The sequence below is a fragment of the Amphiprion ocellaris genome, chromosome 4 (genome assembly GCF_022539595.1).
Source record: "Amphiprion ocellaris isolate individual 3 ecotype Okinawa chromosome 4, ASM2253959v1, whole genome shotgun sequence".
Taxonomy (NCBI): domain Eukaryota; kingdom Metazoa; phylum Chordata; class Actinopteri; family Pomacentridae; genus Amphiprion; species Amphiprion ocellaris.
In genome coordinates, this window is record NC_072769.1 from 23,846,722 (window position 1) to 23,873,648 (window position 26,927).

Below are 26,927 nucleotides of genomic sequence, written 5' to 3' on the forward strand. Positions count from 1 at the left end.
TGTATCGGTCACATGATTTTTTCTTAAAGCGATACACGCACCAATATACGGGGGTTTCACTCTTGTGTGCTCGGCACAGTGCTGATGCACCAGTGTTGTTCGTCCCATCACTAGTGCATGGATTCGCCGACCAGCAAGGATGCGAGGACCCGTCCAACGCTGCTTGCAGCTTTAATTGGTAATTGATTTGTCAATAAAAAAAAATAAGTTTTTGTTATTCATTTCCAGTGTGCTGCTGCGTCCACTAGACGGAAGTGACGAGTCGACTCACTAAAAGCAACGAAGAAGAAGAAGTGAGCAGGCGTCGTTTTCAAAGCTCGTTAACGGTTGTTGTCTTGGTGCCGAGTGTCTGAGCCTGTAAACAATAAAAGAAGACCAACAAATAACTTTAAACTTCACCAGAGATATTAGCATGATGGATTCACCATAGCAACGAGCCGGTCTGCGTGCAGGTGAGGACGGTCTCTCATTGGTTAACGTTGTTTTTATTTACTAAGCTGTTAGCCTAGCTTGTTAGCAGTTCAGCCAGATTTCCGTCAAAAATCCGTAAATTTAAAGTTTTAGCACTTATGAGCAAATGTCCACAAAGACTAGACAAAACTTTCAGGCTCTATATAATAGTAATAGTCTGCGGGTAACTTCGCCATAATGTTATTTATAAAGGCTCCAAAGCAGCAACACTTTCCCTTTGTTTTCCTTCAGGTGTGTGTAGGACTTTGTAGTTACTACATTGTGTCTTTTTTTTTTCATTTAGATTTATTTTCAGTGACCAGAAGCTAAAGATACAATGGACAATCTGGATTTCTCAGAAGACGAAATTCAGGAACAACTGGCCATCCTCGGCTACAAGAACATACCGAAACACAGGCTGCTTGAATTTAAGCAAGGTTAGTCCTTTAAACATCCATTCATCTCCAATCCTCCAACCATCCCTAATTGTCACTTTTGTGTCATGTTAGATCTTGATGAACTCATACGACATGGAGACTGGAAAAGCCTGGCCTCGTTGCCTCAAATAAACACCAGATCTCAGACAGCCACATCTCAGCCCAGTCCTCCTGCCTATACCAAAGAAAAAGGTCAGAACAATGGGTTGAACCACTTAAGCTGTGATAATAAAAGATTGCTAAAAAAATAAAAAATAAATAAACGAGAAATGTAACTGATTTATCCTTCCTTAATTGTGTGTGTTAACTGGTGAGATCTGTGTTTTTCTCCACAGTTAGTCAATGCTATTTTGAAGGCTCTGCTGAAGGATTTTTCTTACATGCTGGCAAAACAGACACTGACAGACAGGCAAGTATTACCACACAGTATACCAGATGTTTTATTTAACTTTTGCTGATAATGGACCAGGTGTAGTCAACATGACACCACATTCAGAAATCAGCACCACCAACTGTCTGTGCTTCTTACCAGAACAAGCTTAGGTGATCTTAGGCAGCAGTGATAACTCTCAAGTTTTAGTCTGTCCCTCAGAAACAAGAGTTAGGGTGTCTTCTACATTTTGAATTGAAATTCAGCTTGCATTGAAAAACAGATCTATTAAGCAGACTAATCTGTTTAAATTTTGTAAAATTTTAATGGTCACAAAACTGAAGAACTTCATTCTCTAATTAAAGGTTTGCTGAAGGATGTATTTTTAAATGAATATAGTAATAAAAGACCCACTATCAGGAAATAACCTCACAGATTTTAATCTTTATCACTTTGGATGAAACTAGGTAAAACAAGTGCTCACCACCTGTCAGAACAGAGACTATGGACAGCAGCAGGGATGCTATGACTCGTACGCTCAACACTCGGTGGCTCCAAAGCTCCAGCTGCCTCCAGGTGCTCCCAGCAGGCTGCAGGTGGAGCCGAGTCTTGAGGACAGCCTGCACTCAACACTGTTCGACAGCTACACATCTTCCCCAGACACCCAGGGGAGACGCTTCATCAAAAGAAAAGTCTTGAGGTAGTTTTGAGATTCATGTCTGCAGACACACAAGCATGAGACATGACTGTAAGTGAGTCAGTTGAGCTGCAACTGATCAATTTTAGTATGAATAATCTGTCAAACATATTTTCTTTTATTGATTTGCGGTTCAGTACAGACAGACACCTTTCTAAACTTGTTTTTTTGTGATTTGCAGGCTGAGAAATCAAGACGTTTTAAAGTTTATAGTGATAGAAATACTTAAGTACTGCAGTGCTGAAAATTTGTTTTGTATTTTTTACTTATGACAAACATTTACTAACATAAGTAGTCTATTAATAATTTCTGCAGTGCTTAAGAAAAACAGTGAATGTTTTTTTTCTTTTTTCAGGAAACATAAAGGGCAGTCGCTTGTCTGTGATGAATCCGTCTACAGCGAAGACTCAGGTAACACAGACTTAACTGTATTTGTAGAAATCCTTCCAGGGTCATGTGATCATCTGCCTAGACTGCTTTTTTTTAAAAAAACAACGATAATCTTTATTTCAACAACTTTTAAAAGCCATTTAGAAAGTGTTTCTAAATTAACATAAACAAATTATTTAATCTAATAATAGAGGAATCATTAAGTAACAAATAATAAAATGATTAAAACCATTTACAATAATGTGAATTATAGAAACAAGGTCAAATTTGATGTAAAATGTTCCAGGAAATATATTAAATTTTTATCATAAAGTTCACAAAAGATTTCATGTTTATGGTTCCTTTCTGGTCTTTAATGTTCCACAATAGAAAATCATTTTTGCTTTATAAAAAAAAAATACAAAACTGCAATTTCTTGTCACTTGACTGTTAAAAAAGACAAAAATAAAATCCAATCAGATTAATTTAGAAATGTAATCCTCTTGGCCACCAGCAGTGGGGGCTGTTTGAGCAGGAGGAAGGTTTTGAGGCTCCAGGTTGTTAGCTAATCCTCTTAGCTCCTTCCTTAAGCCATCTGCCTTCACAGATCACACACTGCACACACCTCAGCAAGAGTGCAAGTCGCCACCATGTACAAAATGTATAACACGCAATGGGACGATGAGACGGAGGACGACAAGAATTCTCTCAACTCCTCTTTTTGGTCCGATGGGGAGAAACCAGAGGAAGAGGAGGTAGAGATTGAGAGAGTGATTGACCCCAAACCTCTCGGTGATGCAGAGGACTCACTTCAAGAGACTTCAGATGAGGAAAAGCCTGAGCTTAACAATGAGGGGAACTTCACCACAGAGAGTTTGGGAGTTGAGGAAAGTAATGATGATATTGAGGAGGAGGAGGAAGAAAGAGAGGAAGAGGATGGCGATGAAAAAAGTTGCAGCAGCAGTCCAGATAGTCCAGCACCAAGTCTGATGACCTCTGGCTATGGCACCTACAGACCAGAGGAGCAGGACGGAGGAGACTACAGAGACAACCACACCATAACCGAGTTCGACCAAGACAGTCGGGGGGATCTGTCTGAGATGAGAGATGATGAAGGCGATGATCAGTCACTTGGTAGCTTTGGCGAGTTTGATATTGAACCTACGCATGAGCCAAACTTTGGTGAGTCTCCATTGTGTGTATTAGAGGACAACAACCTTGTAGCTAACGTAGCGTGCTGTGTAGAAGGTGGTCCGCTTGAAGAGATTGGCGTCACTGACATGAACCCAGAGGATGAGGAAGAGCAGGCAGATGAGGAGAAAAGTGAAGAAGATTTGCACCCAGCATCTGACAGTGATGTGACAAATGCAAGGACAGAGAAATCTCACACTATCGAGACTGAAGACAGGTTTCTGTTGAATGAGAAGCGTTTGGAAGATGGTCTTAATGAGGCTGAAAAACAAGAAGTGGTGCAGGACCTTCATCAGCTGAACAGTGCAGAGAGAGAAGTTGAGGACAAAGTGGAGTCCGCAGATCCAGACGAGTCTTCAAGCAACAAAGACATCAAGTTCATCGACTCCCAAGTGGATTTCAGCTGGAGGACGTATGATAAGATGTGTGTGGAGTGGGAAGGAAACCTCAGACAAAAGAAGGGTAAGTGGGTTTCTGTTTCTACAACAGCAACATTCATGTTACCGTTGTGTAACTTTGAAAGATCATCAGTGTCATAGAATCAGGTTGTAAAAAGGCTTATAAGATTCAAAATAAAATCACTGTTGTTGAAGACAGGACTGTTGTTATCGATCACCCTTTCATCCTTTCTGTCTCCCTACTGTCAGTGGTGGGAGTGTGTGTCTGTGGGCGTGTGTGTGTCTGTGTATGTATGGGTGTGTGTGTGTATGTATGTGTGTGTGGACGTGTGTACGTGTGCGTGCTCCTGCAGTTGTGTGCATATATGTATATATGGAGGGAGGGAGGGAGGGACGGGTTTTCTTCTTTTTAATGTTTTTAATGTTGTAAAGCACTTTGTGTTGCATTTTTAACTGTATGAAAAGTGCTATATAAATAAAGTTTGATTTGATTTGATTTGATTTGATTGATTGATTTGATTTGATTTGATTTGATTTGATTTGATTTGATTTGATTTCAGTAACCTGAAATACGACTCCCAAAACTTGGAAAATGTCTCCCCAAAATCTTGTATTGCATATTTCAAATGAAGGGAATTAAATTGTATGGCTTTATTTTTGGAAGAAGCAATGCAGCAAAGTAGATGATTTTTTTCTGACGTTTGTCATTATATAATTCAAGGAATTTTACTGAAATATAAATGTGCCTTTTAAGTTTCACTTTTAAAATGAAAATCAGCTCCTTTGGTGATCATACAAATAAAAGGATAACAAGAAAAGCACTCAGAGCGCAGTACTCCACCAAGATTACTCAGTCGTATGATTTCCGACAGATGAAATCTTTAAACAATTCATGTCCTGCAGTGGTGGATTTGTAGCAGGATCACAATCGTGATCGTCATCAAGCAGCTGACATAGTGTTCACTTGTTGTCATAGTTACAGTGACGGTGTGCCACTATCTAGCAATGATGCGGAAATCTTTAACAGATCCGTGGATCCAGACCCTAAGCTGCATCACTGCCGAAATCTAATCACTTGGTCTTTGTGTCATTTCTGACCGTCTCTGAAAATTTCATCCAAATCCGTTTGTCCATTTTTGAGTAATGTTGCAAACGGACCGATGGACAGACAAACCAACACCAATCATCACATAACTCCGCCGTGTTCCTTGGTGGAGTAATAATCAGCTGGACACTTTCCTTTGAACCTAAAAGTTGCAGTGATCTATTTTAATTTTCTTGACACAGTCTTTTATATTTGGCCAAAATGTATTTTGAGCTTGTCATTAATCAACAAAAATATCTACAATTCAGCATATGCAGAGATGTTGTTTCTCCTAAGAACGCTCTAAAGAAATACCAAGAACATCATGTTCAAATCCTGTCTGGTACATACACACTCCTGGTGCAGTTCATGATTTTTCGGTGAATAAATTCAGTCCTTATCACTCATTCAAAATGGGATTCCTTCCAGTGGATGCAGTTGAAAAGATTCCTTCAGCTGTGTTTGAAGATATGGAAAAAATACTCTGCTCTGAATAATAATGCCTGACTGATATCATTTTTCCATTAAAAACAAGTTCAGTTTCCTCAGTGGTTAAACCTGAAAACAAATCTGTTCTTTAAAAGAATCCCTTCCTGTCTTAAAATGGTTTAGATATCCATCGTACATTGTTGCTTCCCCTCTAAAATGTGCATATCTATGAAGTACCTGCCTCTCTCTCTTCACCCTTCCCTCCCCATATGCTGCAGCTTGAGCACACCAGCTCACCCATGCCTCTGTACTGACTGTAAAACTGCTCTACGTTACACAATGACAAGTTGTAATATTGGAGTAATTTAGTCATACAAGTTAGAACCAGAAACTAATTGTGACCTGCAAGTCAAGATTGTTTTGTGAAGTTTATTATGTATGAAATCCTGGAAGACTGAGTCTTTGTTTTGGAGACTGTCATCACTACACTGCAGTTTCAAGCCATAGTGTTGACAGTTTTTCGCTCATGATGTGTCTTCCAGCATATAAAAAACACCTCATTGACATGCTTCATTTTGATTTTGACCTTAGGGGGACATTAAAATGACCCCTGTGGCTCCTAACCCACTATAACAATCCAGAATCTGGAAATATCCAAACATTTTTACATTTTATTTCTGCATACAAGATGTCATCTACTTCTCTAAAGAAACGACATTTCTCAGTACATGTGCAATGCGAGCTTCAAATTCCCAAATCACACTAAATTGAAGTATCTACTGGACCAGGATTGGCTTGCAAACTAGTTTTCTTACAGTTGCATGCCCTAAACTTAAGCTCAAATAAACTTTTCACCCTCAGAGGAACAAGTAGAAACTGTCTCCTACTGTCAGGCTCAAAAATCTGAGCCTAAAATGTTTGGTTTCTTAATGGTTGTTGATGTTTGTTTGCAGACGTGGCGAGCTGTCTGGAAGAACAACTGGCTGATCTTCATTTATCCACAGCAGCTCAACGGGAGACTGAGGCAGAAAATGAAGATCGAAGCGATCAGAGCGACTCCCAGAGCTCTGAGAGTGACGCCATCTCTTTGAGTGCTTTTGAATCCTACATTAGAGGGATGGTGGGTAATGTTGTCTGCCAGGATGTGAAGCTTTTAGAATTAGTGTTGGTGAAGATGAAAACTGTAGCTTGTTCATATGAAGCCATTTGTATTCCTCTTACGTCTTCCTCTTGCTTGCTTTCAGGCATTAATAGATGTAGAATTTTGAAGATTCAGATTTTTGGCTTCGTAGTTAGCACGTTGGCCTTGCAGCTAGAAGATCCCTGGTTCACGTCCCGGCTTCTTTCTGCATGGAGTTTGCATGTTCTCTCTGTGCATTCGTGGTGTTTAGATGGATGGAAGATTCAGATTTTTCACTGAAAATCACTGTATTGTCATTTTCTTTTATGACAGACTCAGACTCAGAGTGATGCTGCCTTCAGGCCCAAACCCAAATCCTGTGAGTCAACAGCCAGCAATCAAACACAACTATGCTAATAATCGTTCTCATGCTGACGCTTAACAAACCGGCCTGTAACCTGTCAAATGAATTTGTGTTTCAGTCATCCGGCCAGTGATGAGTCAACCGTCCATTAAGAAGACTGACCCAGTGTCCAAGTAAGTTCCCAACCTCTATGGAATCTATTCAGAATGAGAGGACCACAGTTCTGTTACCCAGACGCGCATCTTAATGAAATATGCAGTGAGTCCTGGTGAGGTAAGATGGTGGCAGAAGATCCTGATAATTTGCTCCAATATCCAAAAGTATTCCTTCTCATGTCTTTTCAGAAGACTTTGAGAGAAAAGCTAAAATCTGTTTGCCACATCAGTCAACATTTACAGCGGCAGAGTCCTGACAAGGCCCTGTTAGTCTGTCTTCTAACACCCTCCACCAATGCTTTCCTTATATCCTTCTTCCCCTTTCGGGGTTCTCTAAACTCATTGTGTTTGGTTCCTTCGGTTTGTTTTGTAGTGCATATTTTCAGTGTATCTTAAATTGGGCAAATATTCAGGCAGCTGAAACCTAGATGAAGGAAAACCAAAGAATGTAAGACTGCCTCAAAATTGTCATGATTTGATGAGACACTTGAAGGTAGAGTCAATGATACTAATCCAATACGCTTTTTGTCACTTCAGTGAATGTCCCTTCACAGTCCGTTAGCTGTCTGTTCTGTGCTGAAAAAGTATCTGGTGTTAGTACACAGCGTCCGTCTGTAAATATTGAAGAAACTGATCCAGTCAACACTGCTATGTACATTCATGCTGATACAGAGGAAGGAGGGGAGATGAGTAACAGGCTGTAGGACAGAAGTATAGTAAATCTGACACATGCCAATTATCCAAAAATACTAATTGAAAAAAATTTAATTTAAAAAAAAAAAAAAAAAAAAAAATCTTACTCCAGAATCACAAACTCCATCTTTAAATCTAAGTAAAAGTTTGAACTAAAAAAAAAAGAACTGATGCTGATTTAATAGTTGGATCAATATATAACTGAGGGACTTCTGAAGTCCATGGGATATATCTTGCATACATTTTTATTAAAAGTTAAAAAAAAAAAAGTTTTTTATGTTCATTATGATCATGTCATTACAAATTCCATAATTGTTTATTATGGAAACAATCACTTATTAATAAAAAACGACTGGATATCACTAAAATGTCAACTAAATAACCGTCTGAACTTAATAACAACCACCTTCTAATTAGCTGAACAAGAATAAAATGAGCTTGTTCAAAAATAGTTTTGATTGTGTTCTTTTTATTAAGTTGACATAATCATGACAGATATTTCTTTTTTGCCAATATATCAAATTTTATATGGAAAACAACAAATTGTTTCTGTGTCTGAGAAATCACTTTCAACTAAGTTCCCCATTACAAAAACACCTCTCAAGGAAGTGTGTTAATTCCAGATCACATGACCTGCTCCACATGATGTCATTTCCTCCTGAAGAAAAGACTGGCAAGACTCCAAGACTTTCTGAGTTATTTAATTTAAAGTAGTGTATGAGTTAAGTGTGGATTTATTGCATTTCAGCAGGTTTACTACAATATCTTTGTAAATTTAAATTTTACTCAATTGTATATATAATATTTAGAAGACTCTTTCTGTAAAAATGCCATGTGGTGTTTGGTTATAACCAGGCATGTTGATTTTAGGCCTGAAAACAGCAAAAATGTCAACTATGTTACCAAAAGTCCCACAATTATATATTGACCCACTTGACTTGTTTGCTCATGGGGTTTTCCCGTCTCTTCAGGTATTTCGAATACAAACAATTTTGGGAAATGTTCAAACTTCCAGGAGAGAAGGACAGGAGAGCTCTCCGCTGGGAGATAAAGGTACAACAATATGTCTTAATTGGATGTAGTAAAGCATTCAGTCTTTCATGTTTCTTTCTACCACTACCTTGTTGGTCTTGTGGCATGAAACACAAATATACAGCGTTTACTCTCTTTACTAAATTTTCTCTCTGTAGCCACAATATCACTACAGTGTGCTGAACTGACTTGAGTATTCACTTAATGCTTGACCATGCTTCTGTGTGTTTGTTTACAGGAACAACTGGCATACCAGCCTCCACCAGTGAGTATTTCACTACATTTTCTCCTTACAGCTGCATTTAGTAACCATCTTATTGTTAAGGTGTGGTTTTTGCCTTCTGGTATAGACAGTGCTTTTGTACAAAAAATATCTCATAATGTCAATGCATTAAGGCCTTAAACTGTTTCCAGCAAGTATACAAATGCAGGATGTAGAGATACTCGAATTACATTTCACGTGTTGTTTTAAAGTGTGTTACTTTAGTATGAAACGATACAAATCTGACCACTTTCCCTGGAGTTAAACAATCACGCTGACCAGCTCTGTGATGCTGCAGCTCAAGTTTGTCAGTTCTTCTGTCAGACTTATGAGCGATCCAAAGATGATGTATCACAACGTACAGTCCTCCCCAGATAGCACCTTTAACTACTGGGAGAATGACATACTTTGATTGGCTTTACAGGGTACATATGGTGCACATTTTCAGGTTAATGTTTGATTTCTATGGGTCGACTCTGCTCTGCTTCAGAGACTCTGAGTGCAAACAGTAGTTGTAACGTACTTCTTATTCATTGTTCAAAATGGAATTATTCAAAACGGGAACAGAATGGACAGCTGTTTGTGTACTAGCGTTAACAGTCTGATTGACTTTTAAGGGAAAGTAGAGGTAACTGCATTCAGAGCAAGATTTCTTGACTTCTAACTGTATAAATGAAAGGTTTAGGTTGATCTCACACTGAGTGTCCACTGGGGTCACATGTTCACGCTGGTTTGGTCAAGTGTTGCTGTTTGTGTACTTGTGTGAACCATAGCTGGGGTTGAGAAAAGTGTAGAAAAAATTGTAGAAAAGTTGACCCACTTTACTGTCGAAGCAGCTTAAATTCTGTGTTGTTTTGCAGCCTAAACCTCGGAGAGTTTATCTGCCCAACACCTACGTTGTGCCTACTGAGAAGAAGCGCTCGGCGCTCCGCTGGGAGATCAGGAACGATTTAGCCAACGGGCTCCTTCCCCACAAGTTCAATTATCGATTTTAGGCCTTACACTCTGCACACTCTTTTTGTAGTCATTTTTATTAAAATTTTGCAGTTTTCTATTAATAGAATTATTTATTAATGACTTTTTTGTTGTTATACATAATAAACACAAAAAAACATTTGGCCCCACTCATTTCTTCTAGGGGAAATCTGAGTAGGGCAGTTTAAACGGGTACAGAGGTGTGTAACGTTGGTCGTGCCAAAGCAGCTTGTCCTCCAGAAACTTGACTGTTTCCAGAGTGAGGACGATGGCTTCATGTTTCAGCATGCTGTGGACGTTCAAACCTGGCAGAGTAAAAAGACAAGTGTCAGGTAAACTACTTCTGTAAAAGTCCTGCATCTCTCCTTAACTTCACATTGAATTTATGACATACAGTACTTAATGAAAGGCCCTGGGACAGGCTAACATTTTATATGAGGATAGTTAAAAAATGGACATATGGGGTGAGGTTATTGAATATAGGACCAATCCTGTGACTCACCTTTATTTATTTCAAATGTATTTTTGTGCATGCATTCTGTAGTTCAACTTGCATAAGCTCAGTCTGATACCTCATATTGGAGGTAAATATTAAAGAAATGATTGTTGTGCAGTGAGCTTTTTCATACAGTTGGTTCTACAGCTTAGATTATTAGGTGATGAAAATATAAAGTACATAATTGAAACGAATAACTCGTTAAACTAAAATTATAAAAATAAATAATTAGACTGAATACCACAAAGACTTAACTGAATGTAAGGAATAAAAAATTATAAAATGGATAAAAACTCTTGTTGAATCCAGAATTAAGTGAGTGCAGACTCACCGATGGCTGGAATAATGTTGACTGTCTTTAAGTTTGCTGTGGCCTGAAGGATGTTTTCAGGAAACTCTTCACCTCTAAAAGAAACAACATGAAATTCAGCACTGAGCAAACCACAGAGCAACAACATTAAAATTCATTTGACTCTTAATCATTTGCCGATTTCCACAGAAGCCGTGCGGAGATACTCACACATCGACTATTAACAACGACTCTCCCCAGTGTCTGTGTCTGATGAGGTCCAGCAGGTACTGAGAGTCTGGTGTGGGGATGTTCAGGGAGTCCACGATGTGAAGATATTCCTGCAGGAACAAGCAGCTCAAATCAGAAGAAAAAAGGATTTACAGAAGGTATGCTGCTACGTCTACAGTTTCTGTTCCATGGCCTGAAAACTTTGCATTTTCAAGAACATTAAGTTTAGTTGAGTCACCACTAGGGCTGAAACCATTCCTCGAGCTGTTTGATTACTAAAATTCCTCGAGGCTCAATTCTCTGAATGGAGGCTTCATTTAAGCCACTACATATTAGACTCCAGCTCACTAACTAGTCCGGACCCAGACTTCATCCAATACAGGCCTGGACCTATAATCAATAAATTATAAGAGGATTTTAAATATGACAGGATGCTTCTATTTTAACTGGCGCAGTTTTTCTAGTGTTTACGGCATTTATCAGATCAGAGGCTGAACTATGAAGACAGTTTAACACTAAACCCTCCATTATTTTATTGCTAAAATAATGGATAGCTGCAGCCCTCGTCACCACGTATTTCGGTTAGAATTCCTCTTTTTGACGGGTTTAGTTACCTGAGCCATCTTGGAGCTCAGTGCCACTTTGAGCCCTTGGACCCGAACCTTCATGGGTAACATGTAGTAGTAACTGTTGGGCCCTCTGGGTCCATGAGCCACCCCACCTGAGAGAAACACAGCAGCTGTCACACTCACTGGTTTCCAACATGTCAATCAATCCAGACAGGAAGAATATCAATCTTTTTGGAGACCTGTTGTAACACAGACCTCAGTACTGTATTTGACTATGATAAGATGATCACTTTCAGTCAAATAAAACGACACAATACTGGACACTGAGGTTTAAAACGTTCCACAAAGAGTCACCTCCTCTCCAAATTGGTGATCGGATGCTTCCATGGCGAGCTCTTCCACTTCCTTTCTGATTCCAGGGCTTCCTGCCTCCACCTCTGACCTCTGACCTGATCTTTGTGTTGGCGTAACTCTGAAAAATAAAGGCGACAATTAGTCTAAATAATAAGACTTTTCTTCCTCGCTGCTCAAAATACCTGTCCTGATCATTCTCTGTCTTTTAAACGGTATTCAATGTGAACAATTCTGTGCTTCTTCTTTTGAAAAGCAATCAAATTTAACTCTCCTTTTTTTTCTTATATTTTTGAATTTTCTCTACTTTTAGACATGGTTTTGCTATTTCTCTAGAGGTGCAGGACTTTAGATTGCAGTGAAAAATGCTGCTTCAGTGAGGAAAAATATAACGGGAGCAAAAAAAAAAGCACCAAAAAACTGCTCAGAGTTCAGAGGGTTCATTTGAAAAGTCAGTTGATGTAATTTTATTTGTAACTGTATATAACAGAATATGGACTGGAGATGTCCCTATTTACCACTCAGTAAATGTGTTAGACGGCAAAGCTTAAACTGTTACAATACGTGGCACTGGTTTAATCACTGGATATTATTCTGGTTTGTCTTTTCTGTGAATGCAAAAGAAGTGAGTAAATCTGTAACTTACAATTCTTTTGAAATTTCTCTGCCATGTTTCAACATCATACAGAATATCGAGCCTGAGGAGTGAGAACAAAAAACAGTTTAAACTGGATTCATTTGAACTTTTCAGTAAGTGTCCTGAAAGATGCAGCTCAGAAACGCTCCCCGTTACCTCGGAGGCACTGCAAAGACGTCGGGGTGGAGCTGAGTCAGACCCAGCGGCTCGCTGTCCTGCTTCTCCAGAGTCTCCACCCACGTCTGCAGCGGACTCAGGTGAGCAGGAACGACGGCATCACACTTTCTCAGCAGAGGCAGCGAGCAGTCGGCAGGAGGACGAGGACGTTCTGAGGGACACAAGAGGCCAGTCAGAGGTGGACATTGACTCGTAACACGAAGGATTCAATGACAACCATGTACACTACCATTCAAAAGTTTGGGGTCACCCAGACAATGTCACGTTTTCCATGAAAACTCTCACGTTTATTCATGTGCTAACATAACTGCACAAGGGTTTTCTAATCATCAATTAGCCTTTCAACACCATTATCTAACACAATGTAGCATTAGAACACAGGAGTGATGGTTGCTGGAAATGTTCCTCTGTACCCCTATGGAGATATTCCATTAAAAATCAGCCGTTTCCAGCTAGAATAGTCATTTAGCACATTAACAATGTCTAGACTGGATTCATCATTCATTTAATGTTATCTTCATTGAAAAAAAACTGCCTTTCGTTCAAAAATAAGGACATTTCTAAGTGACCCCAAACTTCTAGTGTATGTTATCGTAAGGCACTTCTAATATCCCAATAAGACTTTACAAAATATACAGAGAGAAACTCAAGAAATGTCAAGTAAAAAACAGCTTTTCTTTCAAAATTAAAGACATTTCTAAATGACCCCAAACTTTTGAACGGTAGTGTAGATGCCACATCCACAGTAAAACTGATGACATAACATCTAACGCTCTGGATGATAAATGAATGTAAATGTTAACAAAAATGCAGGTTTATTTTATTTTAAATACAACATTTCCATAACCACGTTCTACCACAAGTTTCAGACTCACTTAATCTGGCAGGATCCACCAGGTTGGTGGGCAGCAGTAAATTTGGAGGCAGAGCGCTTTCCCCAGAGAACGATGAGGCGAACTGTGGAGGAGAAACAACTTGAGAATGATTGAAATGACTGAAAAAAGAAACGCACAAAACAAAAACAATAACAGGCTGATATCTGTAAAAGAAGCTCAGAATATGACATTAATCAAGCTCACTAGTTTCACCTTTTAGCTGGATAAATCATGACAATACAACAGAAAATAAACCGGCTTTACACTGTTTTAGATTTGAGCTGTTAAAATAATGACACCAGCAGGAGTGAAGTATGAGAGTCATACAGTATGTTGCTTTTTATTTTTTGTCTGAAACTCAAAAGCCACAAATAGTCAACTAAGAAATGCAGCGAGCATTTTTATTCTATAACCTGAAGCCGGCAAATGTTTTTTTTTAACTTTCAAACACTTAAATTAGGATTTGATTAATCAAGTGATGAACTGACAAAGTGAAGTGGCAGCTATTTGGATAAACGACGGCAGATTTAAGGCTTTATCAAGAAAAAACTCCAAAAATGGTTGCAGATTCTCCTTTAGTTGTGAACTGAATATCTGGAAACGTTACCCTCAGCTCTTGGAAATTGTACTTTTTTTAAAAACCATTTTGGGGAAACTTCATAGACTGAATTCAGTGGTTTAGTATGGAACTTTCTGGAAAAAATCCTTAGTGAGTCATCCTGTAATAGTCTGAAATGTTTTTTAGTTTGAGGTTTTATTGATTAATCTGTCAATTATTGCTTTAATTAGCTGTTACGACATAAAACAATCAAAGTATCTGATTGTTCAAAGTTCTCAAGTGAATAATTTCTTTCCTTATGTTGCTTTTACATGACTGTGAATCTAATCTTTTTAAGCTTTAGACAGCTGACTGGACTAAATAGGACATCTGAAGACCTCACAGTGGAATGCAGGATGATGAGTGCTTTTCACAATTTTTTAAAACTGATTGTAGCAAAAACCACCAAATATTTTACCATCACTATGCACAGACTAACCTCACTGTGTTATTAGGTGACTATATGGTCTCGACCAGCACTGAGCGGGTGCCAAACTTTCCCCAAATACACGACCGTTCAAAAGTCTGGGGTCACCCAGGCAATTTCATGTTTTCCATGAAAACTCACACTTTTATTCATGTGCTAACATAACTGCACAAGGGTTTTCTAATCATCAATCAGCCTTTCAACACCATTAGCTAACACAATGTAGCATCAGAACACAGGAGTGATGGTTGCTGGAAATGTTCCTCTGTACCTCTATGTAGATATTCCATTAAAAATCAGCTGTTTCCAGCTAGAATAGTCATTTACCACATTAACAATGTCTAGACTGGATTTATCATTCATTTAATGTTATCTTCATTGAAAAGAAAACTGCTTCTCTTTCAAAAATAAGGACATTTCTAAGTGAGCCCAAATGTTTGAACGGTAGTGTAATAAATAAAAAGAGGTAAAACTGAAAATAAATCTTTTTGAACTCAAAGAGCATTAAACTACTAAAACTGGTCTGTTGTTGGTCACCCTGGCGGAAGTGGTGGAGCAGAGGATGCTGACCAAAGATCAAATATCACAGAGAACACCTCCCACCCCCTCCATAAAACTGTGGACAATCTGAGGAGCAGCTTCAGCAGCAGACTGATACGACCCCGCTGCTCCGAGGAACGTTACAGGAGGTCACTCCATTATTCCACAGCAATGAGACTTTTCAGTCCATCTGTGTCTGGCAGATCACAAAAGGACTTTGTCACTTTACCTGCTAATGAAACCACTTTACATTCCAAATGTAAAAACTGAAAAACACTCATGATCCTGCATTCCAGTGTGAAGTCTTCAGATGTCCCATTGTTTTTAGTATACCGTTTACATCTTCCCCGTGTGTTGACTTATTTTATTTTTTTTAGACACTCTACACACTTTTGACACTTCACACAAACACTTTTAGACACATTTTACTTATGTAATATTTTTTATTTCTATTTTGCTACTAACCTCTGTGTATTTGTGCATACTCAACTAACCTTTGTTTAATGTTTATTGTACTCTGGCAAAATAATTTCCTCCGGCATGAATAAAGTAGATTTTATCCATCATTCATTATATCTTTAAACGTATCTGCACCTACTTATGTCATGTGCACATTGCTGTATCACTCTTGTATATTCTGTTGAATTTTTCCTATATTATATCTTATATATTTTATATTTTATTTGACTTTAACCTCCCTTGTGTTGTCTTATTGTGTTCCCCTTTATTGAATATCCATGCTGCTGTATTTAACTGCAGTCATCTAGGTTTACGTCTAAACATTACAGATGACAAATGGAGTCTGAGAAGCTATCATCACCCGAGACTTCAACAGATGTCTTCACACAGGTACCATGTGTTTTTTTTTGTCCTTAAATCCTTTTATAAGGTGCTTTTTCTGTAATGTCACTTTGAACTGCCTTGTTTAAAGATGCGGAACAAAATTTGTCCTAAAAACAGCAGCTAGTTTCAGCTCTATTTCAAGCAGACTGGCCGCTACATGTGGCTTACAGACTTCTACTGAGACTAAAGTGAACATTTCGGTGTTGTTATGAAGTGTGCAGCTCACAGACTGTTAGCTTGTCCATGCTAATGTCACTCACCCTTTTAGCGGCTCCTCTGCCGCAAACCATCAACGAGAATCGAAGCATTTCGATTCGGTTTTCCTCCACACTCGCACACAGTTAATATCCTGTTAAATAATTAGAGATTCACATGATAAACGGGAGCTCAAACGATGCGCGAAAGGTCGTTGAAGCTACCCAGCGGCGTGTTGACGGCGCACGTTGATGACATCACAGGACACAGCGGCGCCACCCATCGGCTGGAGGAGGTCACAGCACCGCTAAATCTGTTAACCCTCCTGTCGTAAAGTTTGAAAACATTTTTGGGAAATTTTTGAACATTTTCGGTTCAAAAAATAAATGCTAAAAAAGTTTCTTTAAGAACATTCGGAAAAAAAATCAACCAAAATCCAGTGAAAATCGCTGGATTTTGGTTGATTTTTTTCTGAATGTTCTTAACCCTTTAAGAACCACCATTGTGCAGGTCCGCCAGGACATATTTTTACATTTTTACATGCTGTAGTGCCATTTTTTGGAGGACTTTTATTTGCTTTACATAAAATAACCCTGATATCCCAAATTTTAATAATATGTATTGACTTATGTCTTAACTAGTACAAAAAAATTGCTTAAAGGTGCAATAAACCTTAAAAAAATTGAAAATCGTTTTTTTTTCATATATATTTCAAAATACAGAAATTGCATAGCTGTATCCCTCACATTTGTAAATGTAAAAAAGTTGCACAATATCCTTTAGAACCACAGGAAATCTATCTGGAGTCTGTACATAATTAGTTTTTTGAGATATGGTCAATTTTGTAACCTGTAAAAAAAACCCGAAAATAAACAAAACTGCAAAATTTGCAGAGACAACATCAACATCAAAACAAATTATTTACAATAGTGCAATCAAATTTCTAAGTGTGCCAGATACTTATGAACACACATATTTTATGTACAAAACCATGGTCAGACCATAAAAAGTGCATTTGAAAATAAAAGAAAATCGTTTTTACTGAGTTGAATCAGAAACAGTATTTTGATGGTCTCCTGGTCCAAGTACTTGGACAGGTCTGATGGAGAAGGGCTGTCCACATATTCTGACAGAGGTGGCTGGACACCTGGCCTCCTTTTCGGCAGGAAATGTGGCAGAGAAGGTAAGCTGTCATGTTCCTTCTCAGTTTTCCAGCCAGCTGTAGGGAGTGCCTCTGGCCCGGAGCGTTCTGAAACAACGAGTATTGAAAAACAATAAACGAGTGGTTATTTGATTTTCGTTTTAAAATACAAAAATTAAAATTGAAATACAAGGCGTTTTTCCTTTTCACGATCAAAAAGAGATATACGAATTTTTTTTAAATGCTTTGATTTTCGTTTTATATTTGGAATAACAAGAAAGTAAAATCAGTAAGAGACAGAAACGAAAAAGGTCAGTTTTTTCATTTTCTGAGACCGGAAGTGGTCATCAGGAAGTGTGGAGCCAAACGACAACAAGATTCTCAGAGGGCGGAGCCAGAGAGCAGTGATTGGTCAGACCAGAGATAATATAGAAGACAGCGCGCTAGCGTATCTAGTCTGTGTATATCTATGGTCGGAACGTCTGGTAGCATCTCTGGCTGCTGTTGATCTTGTTTTTGGGGTAAAACACGGTAAGAAGATAAATACTTCTAACCAGTAGCGTTGTTTTGTTGTACGTTAAGTCAGCGACTTGTGAAGAGTTGTGTTTTGTCGTGTTTGAGCAGTTGGTCCGGACGCGTTAGCTAGCTAAGCGGCTAAGTTAGCTAGCGGGCTAATCAACACAGGTGGCTAACTTAACGCTGAACACCTGTGTTAGTTGCTGCCGCAGCTGTCCTCATTATTAGAATGACCTTCTCAACCTGTATTTCTCCGCTGTGTATTTTAGCTTTTAAAAAAAGTTGTTTTACTTTAAGGTTAACTGAAACCTGTTGAGCTGCACTGAAGTTTAACATTCAGCTGGTTTGAATTAAACCACGCTTAACTTAACATTGCGCAACATTACCTCTCTGAATCTCCATAATTTCATTAAATTCCTTCTCTCTTCCACTGCTCAAGTTCAATCCAGTATATAAAATGACATTAATAGTGAATAAACTAACAACCAGCCGTTGTAGTTATTTATTACTGCATGTATTTGTAGTAAAACATGAGTTAAAACATCCAACTTTTGGATCTAGAACTGCACAAGCCGTTCATTTTCAGTCACCTGATGAGTTAAACTCCCCTTTTTATGCGAGGTTGAAGCAGAAAGTCTGAGTTAACAAAGAAAGTTGTTCATAATTTGCGATACCTGTTATCTCTGACTGAGGCTTTAGTTTTTGTTGAGCTGATTTACACGTAGAAACTTTGTTCAGGAAAATTTCTCAGTAGCTCAGAGGACAGGCTGCTTTTTACACAACCTTGTAAGAGAATGTCTGTCAATGCTTTCAGCAGAATTTAGAAACACAACCCTTCCTAAACAGATATTTTGAGGCTGTGAGGTTGAACGTTTGAGAGTATATCCGTGTGTTTGTTTGTGGTCTTTCTGTTTCTAGGTGGAAGCTGAATTAGTGAGGATGACTCCTGCTCTGGGGCTGCACAGTGGTGTAGTGGTTAGCACTTTCGCCTTACAGCGAGAAGATCCCTGGTTCGCGTCCCGGCTTTCCCGGGATCTTTCTGCATGGAGTTTGCATGTTCTCCCTGTGCATGCGTGGGTTTTCTCCGGGTACTCCGGCTTCCTCCCACAGTCCAAAAATATGCTGAGGTTAATTGATTATTCTAAATTGCCCGTAGGTGTGAATGTGAGAGTGATTGTTTGTCTTTGTATGTAGCCCTGCGACAGACTGGCGACCTGTCTAGGGTGTCCCCTGTCTTCGCCCGAGTCAGCTGTGATAGACTCCAGCCCCCCCCCACCCCCCACCCCCGCGACCCTAGTGAGGATTAAGCGGTGTATAGATAATGGATGGATGGATGGATGGACTCCTGTTCCTGTCATCTCTAAGCTCCTCACACATCTTTACCTGCACATGAGGAAAATCACTCCTGTAGAATGCAGGTATGTTTGTCATTATTATAAAAAGATGTTGCCTGGTGACCTGTCAGAAACCCATTATACAGAGTCAGCCAAAATAATGTTTACACACATCAGGAAAAGAAAAAAATGCATAAATGTTTCAATACCAAATTTATTCAGACATCACAAGATTAATAAAAATTATCTCTGGCCTCTACAATTACAAGAGGTGCTCAAAGTGGTGGCCAGTGGCTTCCAGACATTTCTGTTGTGTTGTAGACATCACTTGTTGATGCTCCATTCATGAGGGTAGCGCCATCTGTTGGGAAAACATCGTACAACAGGACACGGAGTTATCGTGATTTGATCAAACTAAGAAAGAGGAATCTATATGTATAGAAGTACTTATACAAATGAAATATTTATAAAAGTTTTTCTTTTCCTGATGTGTGTACATTATTTTGGCTGACTCTGAACTTAATGAGAACAAAACTGTCATTTAATTGTTGGTTTGAAAGCTTCTTTATTGAAAAGCAGCTGGTGTTCTGCTTTGAAACAAACTGCTGTTGAGGTCTGTGTTTTTAGGTTTAACCCCACAGTTTCTGAATGAAGTGATAGTTTGTTTTTTTACCTGATCAATGTGGATGTTATAATTGATGGTAACATTTACTGATCATATAATCAGCATGACAATATAACAGTATAACATTCTGACCACCTGACTAATACTGTGTTGGTCCCTTTATGCTGCTAAAACTCCTCTGACCCAGTGGTTCATCAGAACCTCTGGGGATGTCCTGTGGATTCTGTGGATCCTGTGGGTTGCAGGGTGGATCCTACCTAGACCAGGCTGATCCTGGACCATCCCACAGATGCTCAGTCAGATCTGGATGTGGAGAGTGTGGAACCCAGGTGAACAGCTTAGCTCTGTTGTGTTCCTCGGACCACTCCTGAGCTGTTTTAGTTTGTCCTGCTGAGGGAGGCAGCTGGCATCAAGGACTGCTGTTGCCATGGAGACTAGGGGGTTGTTTTTCCTGCAGTGTTTAGGTGGTGGTACATGTCAAACATCCACATGAACGTCAAGGTTTCCCAGCAGAACGTTGCATTAGAACAAGATGATGGATGTTGTTCTCTTCAGCTGTCAGTGGTCAGAATGTTGTGGCTGATCGGTGGATCTGTCTGCCTTTACTCTGACATCCAGAGTTATACAAAAGTGTAGTATGTGTGCAGTGCAGAAGAGATTTACTTTATTGTATGCAGTTTTTTTAAGGGAGAGCATTTTTTTTTATCCACCTGAAGAAGACCTAATCTTTCCCTTCAAAGGATAGTTAATTGTTACTACGGCTTCCATAGTGGTCTCATCAGAGAAAATCATATCCATATACAGATTTTTATTAATTCCAGGGCTGGTTCAGTAAAGATTATAATAATAACTACATCAGATAATTCTTGGTTGCAGTTGGAATTTTGCAGACTGACAGATGGTTGAGAAGGTTTGCAGTTCTTGTTTTAGCAAAATATGTTATAATAGAAGAGCTTTATTGTCATTGTACATGAAATTATCTGCAAACCAGCAAAGTGTATCAGTCTGAGGTATCTAAAAATAAATAAGTAAAGAAAAACGCTTCTAAAGCCAATAATAAACAGAATATTTTGAGGGAATATTCTAAAAAGGAAAGAAAAGCTCCATTCTCACTCCTCTCAGGATAAACTGTCATTAAAATTGACTTTCAATTTAGCTTAAACACAAGATAAAAACATTTACTTTCATTACTGATGTTGTCAAGTTTTAATAAAGTTCATGCTACTTTTATAAAATGATGAAAGTGAATAAATTGTATTTCTGTGATCTGTGTTTGATTTCTGTCTTTTCTCCTGTCATCCAGATGTTCAGAGGGAGATGATGCCACATCTGGTCCAGCTGATGGAAGGTCTTGAAGTTCTCTGACTGGCCTCGACTGAAGATGGTCGTCTCACTGGATTTAAGGTTCAGATGCTCAGTAACAAACTCCACCAATGTGCCAACAGGGAAGCTTTAGGTTCATTAAATGTTGCTATGAAGGTTTCGCTGTTTTTCTTTGTGAATGTAATGTGCTCCAACTGAAACTTGAATTAGAACTTAGAAGTAAATCCTTCCATCTGAAAGGATTTAGTTGCATTAATAACCTCATAACATTCTAATTTTTATTCCAGTCTTGGTTGGAAATAGAATCTCTGTATTGATTCAGGTAAAAACTGAACTTCACACCATGTTGAAGCAAAACAACCAGATGAAAACTGTGATGGTGTTGGATTGTCCGACCGTAATGTTGCAGCTCAAAGCAGCTTTTCTAGCTCAGTTCATTCTGACATTCAGCTATGAATCAACACAGCAGATGGTGATCCATGCTGTGGAAGTCTCACATCTCCTGATTTAATGGAGCTGCTTTGCACTTTTTACACTGTTTATTCACCAACACTTTATTTAATAAAAGTCCCATCTAGTTTTTATGAGGAATGTGATGTTTTAATTTCTCTGAATAACTTGCAGTCTAATGGAACAGCTGGAGTTGTAACATCTGTCCTGATATTGATCATGAAGTATTGATCAGAATACTTATGGTCAGCAGTCATCCCTGAAGTTTTACATTAAAATCTTTACTTGTGTTGTGAACTTTGGTAAGAAGCAGAAACGTTAGCGTTGCCATGGATACATGAGTGTTAAATTCTGTCCATGTTTCCATTTTGGGAAATGCAGTCCAGTTCCAGAATGTGGAGGAATTTAGTCTCACAATCACAGACAACAAATATTATCTGAAAGTCGGGTTATTGTTGTTTATCAGCACAATACAAAAAGATTAATGTTAGAAATATTCCAGTTAAGACTCTAGAATATCATGATTTATGTAAATTTACCTCAATAATATGAATGTTCAGGTTAAGATTGTACAGTGATATTTATTATGCAAGTTTAGCTGATTAAAGTTTGACTGTACTAAAATATTATTTAAATTGACATCATTATTATAATATTCAGGGTCAGACCCTACAGTATTGAGATTAAGAAATCAAATATTCTATAAAATGTAAATACACTGAACTCATATGGATATATTTAAGTGAGACTCTACAATATTATTTGACACAAATCTATCTAAATCAAAATTTTAATAATTTTCACGCCAAACATTTACTGGACTGATTTAAATATTAAAATCACTCCTTTCTAATCCTCTGCTGTACGTTCAAACCTGAGGCCTTAAACAGAAACACACAAGTATCTGATTGAAGGAACTTCTGCAGAGTCCTGGTTCCAGAACATGATGATAGAATTATAGACAAACTTTAACAAAAGCTGCCTGAGAGTTTACAGGTTTTTATGTTGGATTTCTTCAGTAATTTAATGAGCGTTATCAGCAATAATCAAGTATTCATTTGATGAAGTTCATTTCCTAAAACATCCAGAATTGGAGCTCATATCTTTGGCAGCTGTAAAGTTTCTACTCCTTCAAAGTTCACAACACAATGAATGAATTCCTAAAACACTCTCAATGCTGCAGAGCGTTTGTGATGCTGAAGCAGTGACCAGTTTTTCTGTTTCTTCTCTGGAGATGCACAATGAGGGACGTCTGCAGTGACTGAGAAGGAGTCTCACCACATCCTGACATGAGGAAAAAGACTTTATTGAAGACTACAATGAGAAAAACTATCAGACAGCAGACGGCTGCATTCAAGGTGAGCTCTGAACATTTGATCTGGAACAGGAATTCAATAACGGCAGCATGAGCTTCATTTCACTCTGTAGCTGCTGAATTCATGGATGAATCATCTGGCACTAGAGAAGAAGACCATCAAACATCCACGTCAGCTGATGGAGGTCCAAGAGTCTCACCGAACAACCAACCTACAGAGTGAAAACCTCGAATCTGATTGGACGGCCTCCTATTCAGCCACATGTGTGAACAAATGCCTCTAAGCTGATTTGTTTTCTAAAATAAATCTAGTTTGAGTCCTAATCTATGCCTGTGTTTGCTTCTTTACACCGCTGTTAACAGTTTAGGCTGTTAGATTGTTCCAGATAAGACAAGTACAAGATACTTCAGAGCCGTTCTACCACGAGCCTGACAGGAAGAACTCCAACAGCTACTGAATGTTCCTGTGGTCCCCTCAAGGCTACAGGAGGAGCCCTACGAGGACGAGCCGGTCCACCTGATGGTGGCCAGTCGCTGCGGTTCAAAGCCAACACCGACTACGTGGACTTCTACTGGACCACACAGAGGCCTTCAAACCGGACCAACAAGTTCACCGACTCCCCGACTTGTGGGTCTGACGCCGCCGAGCCTCGGTCCAGCCGGCCTCCTGTCTGTGGGTGTTTGAGTGCTGAGAGGTTTGTGGATGCATGTGAACATGTCTGTGTTGAAACAACAGCTTTTGACTCAGTAACGCTGGGAAAAACCAAGAGTTCCTTTATTTGTGACTTCCACTAAAAAACTGATGAAAATAAGTTTGCCAGGGTTCTGACTGATAACAGATTATTAAATAATGAAAATAATCGTTTAAATATTCCTTTGAACAATCCTTTTAGGTCTACATTTCCTTTACACTGACTTCTTGGTATATGTACAAGTATTTTGGGTGGAATATACCATTAAGCCCGATGTTCAAGGGTTCTTCTGGGAATATACCATTAAACCAACCGTTTAGGTAAATGTTCCAGGATGTTGAGTAGAATATACCATCAGATAAACCTTTTAGGTCTACACTGGAAGATTTTAGAGTAGAATATTACTCCAAACCATCCTTTAGCTCTACATTTAAGGTGGAATACTCCTTTACACCAAGATTTTTTGGTCTACATTGAAGGATTATGGGTGGAATATTCCTTTGAGCCAACTTTTTAAGTTTATGTTCAAGGATGTTGGGTGGAATATACCATCAGACCAACCTCCAAGGTCTACAGTAGTGAATTTTAGGTGGAATATACCATTAAACTCACCTTTTAGGTCTACATTGGAGGATTTTAGGTGGAATTTTCTTACAAACCGTCTTTTAGTCTACATTTAAGGATGTTTAGGATGGTATATTCTTCCGAACCAACTTCTCAGGTCTACATTTCAGGTGGAATATTCCTCCATACTAACTTTTTTGGTCTACTTGGAAGGATTTTTTCTAAACCACCCTTTCGGGTCTATATTTGAGGTCTTAGGTGGAATATTTCTTTCAACCAGCCCCTCAGGTCTCTGAGGATTTTGGATGGAATACTCGGTTAAACCAACATTTTAGGTGCATGTCCAAGGATTTTTGGTGGAGTGTTCCTTTAAGGTGGATGTTTGAGGACCTTGTAGGTGGAATACTTCCTGAAACCAACCTTTTAGGTCAACATTCAAAGATTTAAGGTGGAATATTCCTTTAAACCAACCTAAATTTCATGTTCATGTTGATCATTATCAAGTGAGAAACCTCAATCAGACTCCTCATAATGACATTTGAGATTTATGCTGCTGTTATTTGTTTAGTCCAGACTAAATGACAGAAATCCACAACTGTAATTTTATTTCAGGACTCGGTTATTAAATGTCAAAACAATCCATGTGACTCTAAAAATGCAACAGCTTTACAAGCTCTAAGATTAAACTCTCCACAAGGATCCAAAATAAGTTGGACTTCTACATGAGAGCTTTAATTATTCTTCATCTACTTCCTGAAAAGTTTGGTCAATAAAAAAGACAAAAACTAGTATTTTCAGCTGAACTAAAGACAGACTTTGTGATTTTTCTGCTCACATGTTGTGTTGTTGTAAACTTATTCTTTCAAATAAATAGCCGCCTAACCCCCTGGAAACCAGCGTTTGTCCTGTTTTTGTGTTGCTCCTCGGCGACCCTAGACAGCCAGGTCGTAATGTATTTTGAGCAACACACCATACTATGACATTTTTACAATGATGGTTCTGCTATGGAACCAGTTTGACATGTTCAGGCGTTCTTTGTGTGAAAACTCAGAGATTTCAGGTATCAGAAGGTGGTTTTCAACTTTCTTTGTTAACTTTCTGCTTCAACTTTAAACTAAATTTCCTTCACTAACCCAGCCCTCTGGACTTCCAGTAAGCTGTGTTCCTATTGGCTGTCCAGGTGGCTGCTTGGTGTTATCAGGAACACCTGAGCAGCTTGGTGTTATCAGGAACACCTGAGCAGCTCAGTGTCTTCCTGCTTTATTTAGCTGCATTCAAACATTTCCTCTGCTTCTGTTCACCACTGAACCGGGTTTGGCTCCGTTGCTTTAATTTGTTCTTTAGGCGTTGGCTTGCAGCTTCCAGCAGTAAAATCGTCTTTAATGTGTTTCTTGGTGTGTTTTAGGGCTTTGTACTGGATAGTTGTCTTGGTAAATGTGGTTCTTTAGCCACAGTTAGCACATGGTGCTAATGTGCGCAGTGATTAGTGGATTTGGTACAGCTGAGTTGTGTCTTTGTCTTGGCTGTAGTGAGTCTTCAGAGGTTTTTGGTCAGATACATTCTGTATTCTTGTTTGAGAACCAACGTTGGTTGTCCAGAAGGTAAGAGTTCCTGTCCTGATTCTCTGTTCTCAGAGGTTCTCTGGTAGGCTGCAGGAGACTTTAGCGTTTGGGTTGTGCTAGTTTGGTTTTTGTACGGTTTCATTTGGACGACTATCTTGAGGCCCCTCCATGTGGTTTAGTGAGGTTTTCTGGAACAGTTCTACAAAGCAACCTGCAGCAGAAGAGACTTTGAGAGTTTTTAGGAAGTTCTGGAGACCAGACTTTAGAGCAGCAGAAACATTTGTCAGCAGTTTGAGCAGGAGAAGGTGAGCTTCAGAGTAGAAATGAGACGGAAACCTTCTTGACCCGTGTGGTGAGGTCCTGTACCAAGAGTTTGAGCAGGTTGTGAAGAGTCTGTAGTTCTTTGGTCTGAAAGCACAAGAAGAGTCGACTCATTAAAGGAGAAAACAGGAGATATTGTTGGTTCTTCTGTCGCTCTGCAGTTTCCTTAGACTGAATATCAAGTTTATATTTTAAATGATTTCCCATGTGAGCCCAAGAAGACTTCAATAAACTCCCTCCATCCCCTGAACACAACATATTTTATTACCATGTTAAATCTTTTTTTTTTTAATGTTTTTGAGTTTTAATCATAGTTTCAGCATAGTTTTTTTTTCTCTTTGCTTGTTTAGTTTTGTCATCTGTGTAAAAGGTGCTAAACAAATAAAGTTGAATTGATAAACTGAATAATTGACTAACTCCTGATTATGACAACACAAGTATTTTCATTGTGATTTAAGGGTTTATTTAATTTTTAAGGTTGGGGTTAAAATCTTGACAGAAAAAGAAGATTAAAGAAATAAACTACATAACAAAAAGCAATTAAATCAAAGGGAAAAAAATGTAATACAATAAAACTTAAAAAAATGTTTAAAGTATTTTTTAAATGTTTAATATAATTCTTCTTTAAAAAGTATTATTTTTTAAATGTGTGATTATCTGAAGTATTTTCTCTGTAATTTTCAATAATGTTATTTAAAAAATTTTGTTTAATTTCATACATGTTTTGTATCGTGTTTGATTATCTAATTCAATATTTTGTCTGTTTAATATCATCTAATTGTATTTAATGTTTCATTTTATTAAACAGACAAAATATTGAATTAGATAAT

The 26,927-nt window shown here is 38.5% G+C and overlaps 2 protein-coding genes across 2 annotated transcripts; one reads left to right on the plus strand and one right to left on the minus strand.

Moving 5' to 3' along the window:
* Window positions 1-116: 116 nt before the first annotated feature.
* hyls1 (HYLS1 centriolar and ciliogenesis associated) lies at window positions 117-23,282 on the plus strand. The gene is made up of 17 exons (XM_055010146.1): window positions 117-452; window positions 755-887; window positions 960-1,079; window positions 1,223-1,296; window positions 1,725-1,957; window positions 2,310-2,365; window positions 6,379-6,545; window positions 6,879-6,924; window positions 7,028-7,082; window positions 8,729-8,810; window positions 9,028-9,054; window positions 9,912-10,358; window positions 11,022-11,200; window positions 12,714-16,065; window positions 18,830-19,329; window positions 20,058-20,199; window positions 21,174-23,282. The coding sequence occupies exons 2-12, from the start codon at window positions 788-790 to the stop codon at window positions 10,044-10,046; spliced, it is 1,095 nt and encodes a 364-aa protein (XP_054866121.1). The 5' UTR covers window positions 117-452; window positions 755-787; the 3' UTR covers window positions 10,047-10,358; window positions 11,022-11,200; window positions 12,714-16,065; window positions 18,830-19,329; window positions 20,058-20,199; window positions 21,174-23,282.
* On the minus strand, window positions 10,064-16,520 carry mrpl4 (mitochondrial ribosomal protein L4). Its single transcript, XM_023289916.3, has 9 exons — window positions 16,320-16,520; window positions 13,652-13,733; window positions 12,756-12,927; window positions 12,609-12,660; window positions 11,966-12,083; window positions 11,657-11,763; window positions 11,043-11,152; window positions 10,854-10,927; window positions 10,064-10,331 (listed from the first exon to the last, which is right to left on the minus strand). The coding sequence occupies exons 1-9, from the start codon at window positions 16,365-16,367 to the stop codon at window positions 10,186-10,188; spliced, it is 909 nt and encodes a 302-aa protein (XP_023145684.1). The 5' UTR covers window positions 16,368-16,520; the 3' UTR covers window positions 10,064-10,185.
* Window positions 23,283-26,927: the final 3,645 nt, after the last annotated feature.